Consider the following 12,877-nt stretch of genomic DNA (forward strand, 5'->3'; position numbering starts at 1 on the left):
TTCCGCCCCCTCTCTATTCCCCCCCCCGTCTCTGGGTTTCGCCCCCTCTCTATTCCCCCCCCCCCCGTCTCTGGGTTTCGCCTCCTCTCTATTTCCCCCCCCGTCTCTGGGTTCCGCCCCCTCTCTATTCCCCCCCCCCCCCCCCCCGTCTCTGGGTTCCGCCCCCTCTCTATTCCCCCCCCCCCCGTCTCTGGGTTTTGCCCCCTCTCTATTCCCCCCCCGTCTCTGGGTTTTGCCCCCTCTCTATTCCCCCCCCGTCTCTGGGTTTTGCCCCCTCTCTATTCACCCCGTCTCTGGGTTTTGCCCCCTCTCTATTCCCCCGTCTCTGGGTTTCGCCCCCCTCTATTCCCCCCCCCGTCTCTGGGTTTTGCCCCCTCTCTATTCCCCCGTCTCTGGGTTCCGCCCCCTCTCTATTCCCCTCCCGTCTCTGGGTTTTGCCCCGTCTCTGGGTTCCGCCCCCTCTCTATTCCCCCCGTCTCTGGGTTTCGCCCCCTCTCTATTCCCCCCCCTGTCTCTGGGTTTCGCCCCCTCTCTATTCCCCCCCCTGTCTCTGGGTTTCGCCCCCTCTCTATTCCTCCCCCGTCTCTGGGTTTTGCCCCCTCTCTATTCCTCCCCCGTCTCTGGGTTCCGCCCCCTCTTTTTCTCCCCCCTGTCTCTGGGTTCCCCCCACCCCAATCTCTAGTGCTGTAGATATTTAAATTGGATCTCTTCCACCCCATTTCAGTCCTCCCTCCTGCGGCTTGTTCTGAATCTCTCCCTGGACTGGACTCCAGAGGGAACCCGATGCCTATCGACCCTGTACCACAGAGTATCAATATTTCTTCAAACATTCCTGCGTCTCGATTTTTATTATTTTCGGTTGATATTACTAGTATTTATTCTATTTTTGTTACCATTAATTGCTGTGTAACTAAAGACACTTTTTAAAAGTTACAAATAATTCAGCCAAGACCAGACGCCTCCTTGATTTGAGGACTGTGATCTCTCAGTACCCGGACTATCCCCTCTGGCTCCGTCTCTCCCCATCGCTGGGTGGGGCTGGAAATAGGGACGTGGAGAGATCGATATCTCCAGTTTAAGAACCTTGTGAGATTTGAGTGTATGTAAATTTTTGATGCTCTTTTTTTTATAATTATTGGTTTAATAAAAGTCAAAATCGGATTCACTGGATAAAATCCTCTGTGTACATTTGATCGGTTCTGATAAACATTGAAGATACAATGACCCATAACACCTGAGGGAGCAAATAGATGAACGACTCCCCCACCCCTGCTCGGGGTGGGACTGAGCCCCACACACAGATCAGGAAAGGCCCAGGCTCCATCCCGGCCTGTGCTGAATTACCCAAACTCACCCTGGGTAGTACTGACTCACTCGGAGAGCAGGATACCTGGGATCTAATCGAGGGGTTCGGGGGGTTTATATATAGAATAACAGATACCCGGGAGTGAGTTACAGGCTGGAATCTAATCGAGGGGTTCGGGGGGTTTATATATAGAATAACAGATACCCGGGAGTGAGTTACAGGCTGGAATCTAATCGAGGGGGTTTATATATAGAATAACAGATACCCGGGAGTGAGTTACAGGCTGGAATCTAATCGAGGGGTTCGGGGGGTTTATATATAGAATAACAGATACCCGGGAGTGAGTTACAGGCTGGAATCTAATCGAGGGGTTCGGGGGGTTTATATACAGAATAACAGATACCCGGGAGTGAGTTACAGACTGGAATCTAATCGAGGGGTTCGGGGGGTTTATATACAGAATAACAGATACCCAGGAGTGAGTTACAGACTGGAATCTAATCGAGGGGTTCGGGAGGTTTATATACAGAATAACAGATACCCGGGAGTGAGTTACAGGCTGGAATCTAATCGAGGTGTTCGGGGGGGTTTATATATAGAATAACAGATACCCGGGAGTGAGTTACAGGCTGGAATCTAATCGAGGTGTTCGGGGGGTTTATATATAGAATAACAGATACCCGGGAGTGAGTTACAGGCTGGAATCTAATCGAGGGGTTCGGGGGTTTATATATAGAATAACAGATACCCGGGAGTGAGTTACAGACTGGAATCTAATCGAGGGGTTCGGGGGGGTTTATATATAGAATAACAGATACCCGGGAGTGAGTTACAGACTGGAATCTAATCGAGGGGTTCGGGGGGGTGGGGTTTATATATAGAATAACAGATACTCAGGAGTGAGTTACAGGCTGCACGGACGGCAATGATGGTGTGAAGGTAATCGGGTTGCACAAGGGTTGTGGGACTGGGGGAGGGTTGTGGGACTGGGGGAGGGTTGTGGGACTGGGGGAGGGTTGTGGGTCATAATTTTAAAATCGAGGTGTTGCCGGACTGGGAGCCAATTGAGGTCATCGAGCACAAGGGGTGATTGGTGAACGGGACTTGGGGCACGGAGGTGGGGAGGGGGTGGGTTGGCAGCAGAGTTTTGGATGAGCTGGAGTTTACGGAGGGTGGGAAATGGGAGGCCAGCCAGGAGAGCACTGGAATCGTCAAATCTGGAGATAACAGAGGCATGGGTGAGGGTTTCAGCAGTAGATGAGCTGACCCATTTGTGATGTGGAGGATGATTTTTGTCTGATTATGCTACTTAGGATGTTGGCCTATGTTATAGGCGCTATATGAATCATACAGCATAGGAGGAGGCCATTTGGCCCATCTTGCCTATGCCTGCTCTTTGAAAGAGCTATCCAATTAGTCCCACTCCCCATAACCCTGCAAATTATTCCCCATCAACTATTTATCAAATTCCCTTTTTGAAAGTTATTACTGATTACGGGTCACAGTCTCAGGATACGGGGTAGGACATTTAGGACTGAGATGAGGAGAAATGTCTTCACTCAGAGGGTGGTGAACCTGTGGAATTCTCTACCACAGAAGGCAGTGGAGGGCGAGTCACTGAATATATTTAAGAAGGAGCTGGATAGATTTCTAGACACAGATGGCATCGAAGGGCACGGGGAGAGAGCGGGAATATGGTATTGAGATAGAGGATCAGCCATGATCATATTGAATGGTGGAGCAGGCTCGAAGGGCCGAATGGCCTACTCCTGCTCCTATTCTCTATGTTTCTATCTGCTTCCACCGCCCTTTCAGGCAGCGCATTCCAGATCATCACAACTTGCTGCGTAAAAAAACATTCTCCTCATCTCCCCCTCTGGGTCTTTCACCAATTATCTTCAATCTGTGTCCTCTGGTTACCGATCCTCCTGCCACTGGAAACAGTTTCTCCTTATTTACTCGATCAAAACCCCCTCATGATTTTGAACCCCTCGATTAAATGCAAGCTGTTCCACGGTGCAGTTAGCCCTGCCACCCAAGAGGTGAAGCTCCATGAGCGGGTAGTGGGATCTTGCTTGCTGCCTTCCACCGCACTCTTGCAACGTGTCTGTGAGAGAAGCAATCATGGTGCTCCCAGATAGAAAAACAATCTAATCTACAACAAATAACACTAGACACTGTACAGCAGCAAGAAAGACACACTTCAAGGAGTCTTAAAGAATTTAATAATAAGTAGAGGTAAAGTTAACTAACTTAAGCATTTCCCCCATTTAATTAAAAATATTTCCTATGCAATTTTTCTCCATTTAGTTTAAATTTTCCCTATTTAATATTTCCCCCGTTTCATTTTAAAATGTCCCTCATTGAACATTAACTGTTATCAATTTAATATTAAAATCCCCTCCTATTCCCCCCCCCCACCATTTAATTCTAAAACTTTCCCCATTTTAAAATTGGGTCTCCTGTTCATTTTTAGATTTTTTTTTTCCCCCTGGTGTTAATTTTTAAAATTCCCCACTCGCCACACGTTTAATTTAATAAAACATCACAACACTTCGTTTTTAAAAGTCGTATTTATATATTTATATTTTGTTTTTTTTAAAAAAAAATTAAATTAAAAAACCTATCGACGAGGATGGGATTCGAACCCACGCGTGCAGAGCACAATGGATTAGCAGTCCATCGCCTTAACCACTCGGCCACCTCGTCCTATACGGGCCAAGCCCGGCTCCGCATTCCATGTGCGTGTGTGCGTGCGCTCGGCTACATTGTTACCCTCGCCGCTGAAATTGACACAATTGTTGCAGCGTTCCATTCCCTGTGTTGCAATGTTTACGACGTTCCATCCCTTTGTTGCAACGTTCCATCCCTTTGATGTTTTGTTACACTCAGAGCGGCTGATCGGCCAAGACGTGCTCGATTGAGCAAGAGCCCAGCCTGGGGGGGGGACAAGCTGGGGTTTATTTATAATTTAGATTTATTTGGAATAAGTTACTGGAATGCCTCCTTTGCCAGTGATTTTATTTTTTTTTTACAATTCACTTCCCGAGTTTCACGCTCTAGGATTCAAATTAAGATCGATTTTTCTTTCAGGGATTAATATTTTGGGATTGGGTGTTGAGAGTAATGTGATGTTTCTATGTGATTTGAGACGTGACATGCGGCATAGGAGCGACAGGCCGGGCCAGTTGCAGCTTTCAAGGCTGGAGTGGATAGATTTATAAGGGGTCAGGGGGGATCGAGGGATTATGGAGCAAAGGAGGGTAAATGGAGTTGAGGTGCAGATTGGCCACCATCTAATTGGATGGCAGAGCTGGCTCGAAGGGGCTGAATGGCCTCCTTCTGTTCCTACGTACCAGGGGGTGGCCAGTGCTGGGAGACCCCAACCCCAAGTGTGGTCACCTTCAATCAAGGAAGGAAGAAAATTGCAAGGCGGTGTGGGGAGGGGAGAGGAGGTGGAGAGAAGTCTCTGGAATCAGGGTCAAACTCTGGGCCTCAGGGAGGGAGGGAGGGGTGCAGATGAATCCTAGGGCTGCATTTTCATTCTTCCCAGCGGCAGGTGGCAATCTGGGAGAAGTTTGTAATGCTCGGGGTAAGGGGGCTGTGTTTGTAATGCCCGGGAGAAAGGGGCTGGGTTTGTAATGCATAGAAGGGGACTGGGGTTGTAATGCATGGGAGAAAGGGGCTGGGTTTGTAACGCATGGAAGAAGGGGACGGGTTTGTGATGTGCGGAAGAAGGGGACTGAGATTGTAATGCACGGGAGAAAGGAGCTGGGTTTATACTGAATAAAAGAAGGGCCCTGGGTTTGTAATGCACGGAAGAAGGGGGCTGGGTTTGTAATGCACGGAAGAAGGGGGCTGGGTTTGTAATGCACGGAAGAAAGGGACTGGGTTTGCAATGCATGGGGGAAGGGGCCTGGGTTGGCAATGCACGGGAGAAGGGCCCTGGGTTTGTAATGCACGGAAGAAGGGCCCTGGGTTTGTAATGCACGGGAGAAAGGGACTGGGTTTGTAATGCACGGAAGAAGGGCCCTGGGTTTGTAATGCACGGAAGAAGGGCCCTGGGTTTGTAATGCACGGAAGAAGGGCCCTGGGTTTGTAATGCACGGGAGAAAGGGACTGGGTTTGCAATGCACGGGAGAAGGGGACTGGGTTTGCAATGCATGGGAGAAAGGGGCTGGGTTTGTAATGCTGGGGAGGAGGGGGCTGGGTTTGTAATGCTGGGGAGGAGGGGGCTGGGTTTGCAATGCACGGGAGGAGGGGTGCTGGGTTTGCAATGCCACGGGAGGAGGGGGGCTGCGTTTGCAATGCCACGGGAGGAGGGGGGGCTGGGTTTGCAATGCCACGGGAGGAGGGGGGGCTGGGTTTGCAATGCACGGGAGGAGGAGGGGGGCTGGGTTTGCAATGCACGGGAGGAGGAGGGGGGCTGGGTTTGCAATGCACGGGAGGAGGAGGAGGGGGGCTGGGTTTGCAATGCACGGGAGGAGGAGGGGGGCTGGGTTTGCAATGCACGGGAGGAGGAGGGGGGCTGGGTTTGCAATGCACGGGAGGAGGAGGAGGGGGGCTGGGTTTGCAATGCACGGGAGGAGGAGGAGGGGGGCTGGGTTTGCAATGCACGGGAGGAGGAGGAGGGGGGCTGGGTTTGCAATGCACGGGAGGAGGGGGAGGGGGGCTGGGTTTGCAATGCACGGGAGGAGGGGGAGGGGGGCTGGGTTTGCAATGCACGGGAGGAGGGGGAGGGGGGCTGGGTTTGCAATGCACGGGAGGAGGGGGAGGGGGGGCTGGGTTTGCAATGCACGGGAGGAGGAGGGGGGGGGGGCTGGGTTTGCAATGCACGGGAGGAGGAGGAGGGGGGCTGGGTTTGCAATGCACGGGAGGGGGGCTGGGTTTGCAATGCACGGGAGGAGGAGGAGGGGGGCTGGGTTTGCAATGCACGGGAGGAGGGGGCTGTAACTCCAGCTCCGTCTCCCCGGGGCGAGGGACGATGTTTCTCCCGGTCAAGTGCTCGGTGTTCAAGGCGGTGCTGAGCGCCCTGCTGCTGGTGGCCGCCCTGCAGCTCGTCTACCTCTCGCTGCTCTCGGGCCTCCACGGCCGGCAGCAGAAGCGCCGGTACTCGCAGCTCTTCGAGGGCTCGGAGCCCAAGGGAGGAGGCGGAGGCACCGGAGCCGGCCGGAGGCAGAGCTTCGTGCGGGGCCTGGCGGCTGGGGGAGCCCTGGATGCCAGCGGCCAGTACCGGCTGTACCGGGACGTCTCCCGGAGCCTGGTGGCGGCCGCCGGCGAGAGGGCGGACTTGCTGCTCGCCACCCACGGCACGGTCAACAACCTGCACCACCTGCCGGCCCTGGTCCGGCGCTGGCGAGGCCCGTTGTCCGTGGCCCTGTTCGCCCCGGCCGGCGAGCTGCCCGAGGCCCTGCTGACCCTCTACCGCCTCAGCCTGCACTGCCCCGGGGTCCGGGAGCTGGTCACTTTCACCCTGGTCACCGGCAGCCGAGAGCCCGTCAGCTTCCCGGCGGTGCCCGAGGACGAGGAGGAGGCCTCGTGGGACCCCGGGCTGGATTTGGACGCCGAGCCGGAGCCGCACGCCCCGTGCCGGCGTGCCCTGGTCCCGCTGCACCGCCTCCGGAGCCGCTCCCGCAACTACGAGCTGGCCAACGCCTCGTACCCCAACAACCTGCTGCGGAACGCGGCCCGGGCCGGGCTGCCGGCCCGCTACGTGGCCGTCATCGACATGGACATGCTGCCCAGCGGGGAGCTGCACCGCCGCTTCCTGGAGCTGGTGTCCGGCCCAGGCCCCGGGACAGACCCCGGCCTCACCGTCTTCGTCCTCCCGGCCCTGGAGATCCGGCACAGCCGCCGCATCCCGGCCGACAAGCCGGAGCTGCAGCGCCTGTACCAGGTGGGCGAGGTGCGGCCCTTCTACGACGAGCTGTGCCCCCGCTGCCAGGCCCCCACTAACTACACCCGCTGGATCAACCTGCCGGCCCGGCCCGGCCTGGGAGTCGCCTACACCCTGGACTGGAGGGACCCCTGGGAGCCTTTCTACGTGGGGCTGGGGTCGGTGCCGCCCTACGACGAGAGGTTCAAGCAGTACGGGTTCAACCGCATCAGTCAGGTGAGCTGTTTGACCATGTGAGGCATCACAGCTTAGCCCCCATCAGGGTGATGACTGGGGGAGAGTAGCTGAGCTGTTTGACCATGTGAGGCATCACAGCTTAGCCCCCATCAGGGTGATGACTGGGGGGGGGGGGGGAGGGTGGGTGAGCTGTTTGAACATGTGAGGCATCACAGCTTAGCCCCATCAGGGTGATAACTGGGGGGAGGAGGGTGGGTGAGCTGTTTGAACATGTGAGGCATCACAGCTTAGCCCCCATCAGGGTGATGACTGGGGGGAGGAGGGTGGGTGAGCTGTTTGAACATGTGAGGCATCACAGCTTAGCCCCATCAGGGTGATGACTGGGGGGAGGTGGGTGAACTCTTTGACCATGTGAGGCATCACAGACTAGCCCCATCAGGGTGATGACTGGGGCAGGGGGGAGTGTGGGTGAGCTGTTTGACCGTGTGAGACATCACAGCCTAGCCCCGTGTGGTTAGTGGGGGAGGGAAGATGGGGATCTTCGTGTGTGACCCTGGACAGTTAGTGTCCACGAACTGTTGCAGGTGTGGCTCAGTGGGACGCACCCTCGCTTTTAAGTCAGGATGTTGTGGGTTCACAATCCCGCTCCGGAAGTTTGAGCACAAAAATCGAGGCTGGCACTCCAGTGCAGTGCTGAGGGAGCGCCGCACTGTCGGAGGGTCAGTACTGAGGGAGTGCCGCACTGTCGGAGGTGCCGTCTTTTGGATGAGACGTTAAACCGAGGCCCCGTCTGCCCCTCTCAGGTGGACGTAAAAGATCCCACGGCCACTATTTCGAAGAGCAAGAACAATTTGCATTTATATAGCGCCTTTAACGTAGTAAAACGTCCCAAGGTGCAACCAAAATTTGACACCGAGCCACATAAGGAGATATTAGGACAGGTGATCAAAAGCTTGGTCAAAGAGGGAGGTTTTAAGGAGCGTCTTAAAGGAGGAGAGAGAGGCGGAGAGGTTTAGGGAGGGAATTCCAGAACTTAGGGCCCAGGCAGCTGAAGGCACGGCTGCCAATGGTGGAGCGATGGAAATCGGGGAGATGTGCAAGAGGCCAGAATTGGAGGAGCGCAGAGATCTCGGAGGGTTTTGGGCTGGAGGAGGGGACCCGTTGAGAGGTTCTGTTTAAACCCAGGTCTTTCCCTGCGTCACCTGTTTTATTTTTATTCTTCTGCCCAGGCCTGTGAACTTCACGTCGCTGGCTACACCTTCGCGGTGCTCGATGACGCCTTCCTCATCCACAAGGGCTTCAAACTGACCAGTGACTTCCACCCTCGGAAAGACGAGGAGAATCAAAGGAACAAAATCCTCTTCCGCCAGTTCAAGCAAGAGCTGAAGGTGAAATACCCCAAGTCATCACGTCGCTGTTGAAATCACAGACACAGACCCCCCGTCCCATCGCCGTGTGTGGGGGAATCACGGACACAGACCCCCCGTCCCATCGCCGTGTGTGGGGGAATCACAGACACAGACCCCCCGTCCCATCGCCGTGTGTGGGGGAATCACAGACACAGACCCCCCGTCCCATCACCGTGTGTGGGGGAATCATGGACACAGACCCCCTGTCCCATCGCTGTGTGTGGGGGAATCATGGACACAGACCCCCCGTCCCATCGCTGTGTGTGGGGGAATCACGGACACAGACCCCCCGTCCCATCGCTGTGTGTGGGGGAATCATGGACACAGACCCCCTGTCCCATCGCTGTGTGTGGGGGAATCACGGACACAGACCCCCCGTCCCATCGCTGTGTGTGGGGGGAATCAGACACAGACCCCCTGTCCCATCGCTGTGTGTGGGGGAATCATGGACACAGACCCCCCGTCCCATCGCTGTGTGTGGGGGAATCACGGACACAGACCCCCCGTCCCATCACTGTGTGTGGGGGAATCACAGACACAGACCCCCCGTCCCATCGCCGTGTGTGGGGGAATCACGGACACAGACCCCCCGTCCCATCGCTGTGTGTGGGGGAATCACAGACACAGATCCCCGTCCCATCGCCGTGTGTGGGGGAATCACGGACACAGACCCCCTGTCCCATCGCTGTGTGTGGGGGAATCACGGACACAGACCCCCGTCCCATCACTGTGTGTGGGGGAATCACAGACACAGATCCCCGTCCCATCGCCGTGTGTGGGGGAATCACGGACACAGACCCCCCGTCCCATCGCTGTGTGTGGGGGAATCACAGACACAGATCCCCGTCCCATCGCCGTGTGTGGGGGAATCATGGACACAGACCCCCCGTCCCATCGCTGTGTGTGGGGGAATCACAGACACAGACCCCCGTCCCATCACTGTGTGTGGGGGAATCACAGACACAGACCCCCGTCCCATCGCTGTGTGTGGGGGAATCACACAGATCCCCGTCCCATCGCCGTGTGTGGGGGAATCACGGACAGACCCCCGTCCAGTCACCGTGTGTGTGGGGGGGAATCACAGACGCCCGTCCCATCGCTGGGGGGGGAGAAGGGAAGGAAGGAAATCAGACACAGACCCCCGTCCCATCACCGTGTGTGTGTGGGGGGGGACAATCACAGACTCATGCCACCCCCTCCCCAATCACTGTGGGGAAGGGAATCAGACCCGTCTGTGAGATGGGGGGAATCAGACACAGACCCCTGTCCCATCACCGTGTGTGTGGGGGGATAATCACAGACTCATGCGCCCCCCCCCCATCACTGTGGGGAAGGGAATCAAACTCAGACTCCGACCCCTGTACCATTACTGTGTTGCAGCATCACTAAGTGACCCTGATTCATATTTCATGTACACATTGTAGCAGGGATCACTGGAGATCCCAATGAGAGACTGCAAATGTCAATTCTACTGACTCTGGCTGGAGTGTTTGATTGCTGTGTGCACACACACACATGCTCTCTACCAGTACTGTATTTAACTGTTCTGTGAAACACACTAATGACTGATGATAAAGGGCACACTGTGTGATGTCTTTTCATACAGGTTTGAAAGAAAGAAAATCACTAATACCATGGAGTTATGTGTATATGTTTACATGTTGTAGTTTGTCAAACTTTTTTTAAAAATAAATTTTTAAATTATGGAAGTACTGTACACACCACGTAATAAAATGGGGGTAAACCCCTCACTGACACTTCCCCCTGGCAGGTACTGACACTTGCTGGTGTACAGGGTCCACTGGGACCAGCTGACCCCCCCCCCCCAATACCTCACCCAAACCCCTTTACTTGATTCCCACATCCTCTAGCTGGAGGCCCCAGATAGTTTTAGGAGGGACACTCGGGCCAGTTTATGGCCCCTACTGGCCATGAGCAGGACATAGAACCTGGAGGTTACTGTTTTGGGACAGCATTAAATTAAAAATACACTGTATGTGGTGTTTGTGACTGAATTATTTCACACTAGAGACAAATACCTCACCTCTAACCTCCTCCAGCCCTGAAACTGTTCCCCATACTGGGGCCCTCCTGTACATTACCAAAATCCCACCCTTGGCAGCTCTGTCTTTAGCTGTCTCAGACCTGAGCTCTGGCATTCCCTCATGCCACCTCTTTTGTAAGACCCAGCGTTTAGTCACCCCATGTAGTATTTCCTCCTTTGGATCAGTGTTAATTTGATTATGCCTTAAATACCTTCTGATTTTTCTACATTAAAGGCACTATATAAAAATGCAACCACTAAACCAGTGCTTTAGCAATTCCACACCACCTGAGGAAGGGGGAAGCCTCCGAAAGCTTGTGGGATTAAAAATAAAATTGTTGGACTATAACTTGGTGTTGTAAAATTGTTTACAATTCACAAATATAGTCAGTTTTCATACACTCTGCTGGGTGGGTTAAACAGAATTCCATTTATTTCAATTAAAGATATTTGCCAAGTCAAAAAACAGTTCAGGATCCTTTATACAAGTTAGGAACATATCTACTTTAACTGTACAGACACTGCACGCCATGAATTGAGACTTCTTCCCCTTCAGCGCTCTGCAGCTGGGAGATGTTCATCCTCTCCCCATCTCATCTGTGAAAAGAACCAGATTAGTAAAAACTGCAGCTTTTGTCTGTTTTATTCTAACTTGTCTTCATGTGTAAGCATTATATTCACAACTGAGCTGACCATGGTATTCAGCCCCTCGAGCCTGTTCCACTAATTGGATCGGGGCTGATTTGTATCTTAAATGCCTTTACCCGCCTTGGTTCAATAACCCTTACCCAAACAAAAAAAAAATCTAGCTATCTGTTGAAATTTTCAATGACCCCCAGCCAACAGTTTTTTTTGCAAGTTCCAGATTTGCACTCCCCTTTGTGTGAAGTTTCCAGACATCACCTCTGAACAGCCTGGCTCTAATTTTAAGATTCAGCCCTTGTTCTGGACCCAGAGGAAAGAGTTTCTATCTACCTCAACTTTTTAAAACATTTAATTTTAAGCTAATCTATGGTGAGAAACTGAGGGGACTGACTCCAGCCGGCTGATTTCACTCTCCCACCGACTCCAGCCGGCTGATTTCACTCTCCCACCGACTCCAGCCGGCTGATTTCACTCTCCCACCGACTCCAGCCGGCTGATTTCACTCTCCCACCGACTCCAGCCATCAACTGCCGAGTGAGCAACTGAATTTTTTCACTTGTCAATCAGAACGTACCGAATCAGTCAACAGCTTTCAGACTGGGGCGGTAATACACGTCATCTACTGGACAACACTGCCACAGTGTGTTTGTGGTACTGTACCCAGAGATTCAGCACAGGAGGGGGGGGGGGGGGGGGGGGGGAGAAAAGAGAGTCACCTTCACCTAATGAACATTCACTAGTGGGGTGCATAAGACAGTAAGGCACTATAGTCTGCTTGAGCATTGTGCATGTGAGGAGGGGGAGAAAACTTGGGATTTTCTTGAGAATCAGAACACACCGAATCAGTCACTGTCCTTCAGACTGGGGCGGTAATATGTCATCATATTCAAAACATGGCCACCTCATTCAATATGCATCATGTCACCACACTATCTACTGGACAGCACTGCCCTAGTGTGTTTGTGGGACTGTACTGAGGTTCAGCACAAGGAGAGTCACCTTCACCTAATGAACATTCACCAGTGGGGTGCATAACACAGTACGGCACTATACAAATTATAGAACAAGCTTACCTGTTAGTCAAAATTCTCCTGTCAGCCAACACCTGTAAAGTAAAGGATACATTACTCACTAGTTTTGACCATAAAGTACCAGCCACCCAGAACACAAGCTGCTGTATTGCAGGTATTTAGTCCCATCAGACAGTTCAAGGTGAACTTTCTCTCCTCTTTCTATGCTGCAAGTACCAGTGGGTTCACCTTTGCAGGTTCTGGCCCCTTACAGCACATAAGATGTAATGTTTTCATCCTCAGGACTGAACTGAGTTATAAATCAACTCTGGGGAAAATGGTTTAATAAAATCACTTCACTCTGATCGAGTAGGAATGCTGTAGTCAACA

General features: G+C 53.2%; 1 protein-coding gene, 1 long non-coding RNA gene and 4 other non-coding genes across 10 annotated transcripts in view; 1 reads left to right on the forward strand and 5 right to left on the reverse strand.

Annotated features, from left to right (window-relative positions):
* Positions 1–3,933: 3,933 nt before the first annotated feature.
* Positions 3,934–4,015, reverse strand: trnas-gcu (transfer RNA serine (anticodon GCU)). Its single transcript has one exon. It is a non-coding gene; the product is annotated as a tRNA-Ser (tRNA).
* Positions 4,016–6,253: 2,238 nt separating this feature from the next.
* b4gat1 (beta-1,4-glucuronyltransferase 1) lies at positions 6,254–10,497 on the forward strand. The gene is made up of 2 exons (XM_067975538.1): positions 6,254–7,418; positions 8,609–10,497. The coding sequence occupies exons 1-2, from the start codon at positions 6,291–6,293 to the stop codon at positions 8,798–8,800; spliced, it is 1,320 nt and encodes a 439-aa protein (XP_067831639.1). The 5' UTR covers positions 6,254–6,290; the 3' UTR covers positions 8,801–10,497.
* A 746-nt stretch (positions 10,498–11,243) lies between these two features.
* Positions 11,244–12,877, reverse strand: part of LOC137306384 (uncharacterized) — a 29,871-nt gene continuing 28,237 nt past the window's right edge. For all 5 annotated transcript variants that reach the window (XR_010958867.1, XR_010958868.1, XR_010958865.1 and 2 more), the window contains exons 12-13: positions 12,551–12,582; positions 11,244–11,429 (exon numbers count right to left, since the gene is read on the reverse strand). This is a non-coding gene — a long non-coding RNA (uncharacterized lncRNA). The remainder of the gene's footprint in view (positions 11,430–12,550; positions 12,583–12,877) is intronic.
* On the reverse strand, positions 12,036–12,104 carry LOC137306535 (small nucleolar RNA SNORD31). Its single transcript, XR_010958902.1, has one exon. It is a non-coding gene; the product is annotated as a small nucleolar RNA SNORD31 (small nucleolar RNA).
* LOC137306533 (small nucleolar RNA SNORD31) lies at positions 12,300–12,367 on the reverse strand. The gene has a single exon (XR_010958900.1). It is a non-coding gene; the product is annotated as a small nucleolar RNA SNORD31 (small nucleolar RNA).
* On the reverse strand, positions 12,671–12,792 carry LOC137306536 (small nucleolar RNA SNORD22). Its single transcript, XR_010958903.1, has one exon. It is a non-coding gene; the product is annotated as a small nucleolar RNA SNORD22 (small nucleolar RNA).

Source organism: Heptranchias perlo, chromosome 43 (assembly GCF_035084215.1).
Source record: "Heptranchias perlo isolate sHepPer1 chromosome 43, sHepPer1.hap1, whole genome shotgun sequence".
Taxonomy (NCBI): Eukaryota; Metazoa; Chordata; class Chondrichthyes; order Hexanchiformes; family Hexanchidae; genus Heptranchias; species Heptranchias perlo.

Bases quoted from the DNA above. Each gene is read 5' to 3' on its own strand.
- b4gat1 (XM_067975538.1), top strand. From the start codon at position 6,291: ATGTTTCTCCCGGTCAAGTGCTCGGTGTTCAAGGCGGTGCTGAGCGCC. The intron at 7,419-8,608 runs GTGAGCTGTTTG...TCTTCTGCCCAG, and splicing joins GGTTCAACCGCATCAGTCAG to GCCTGTGAACTTCACGTCGC.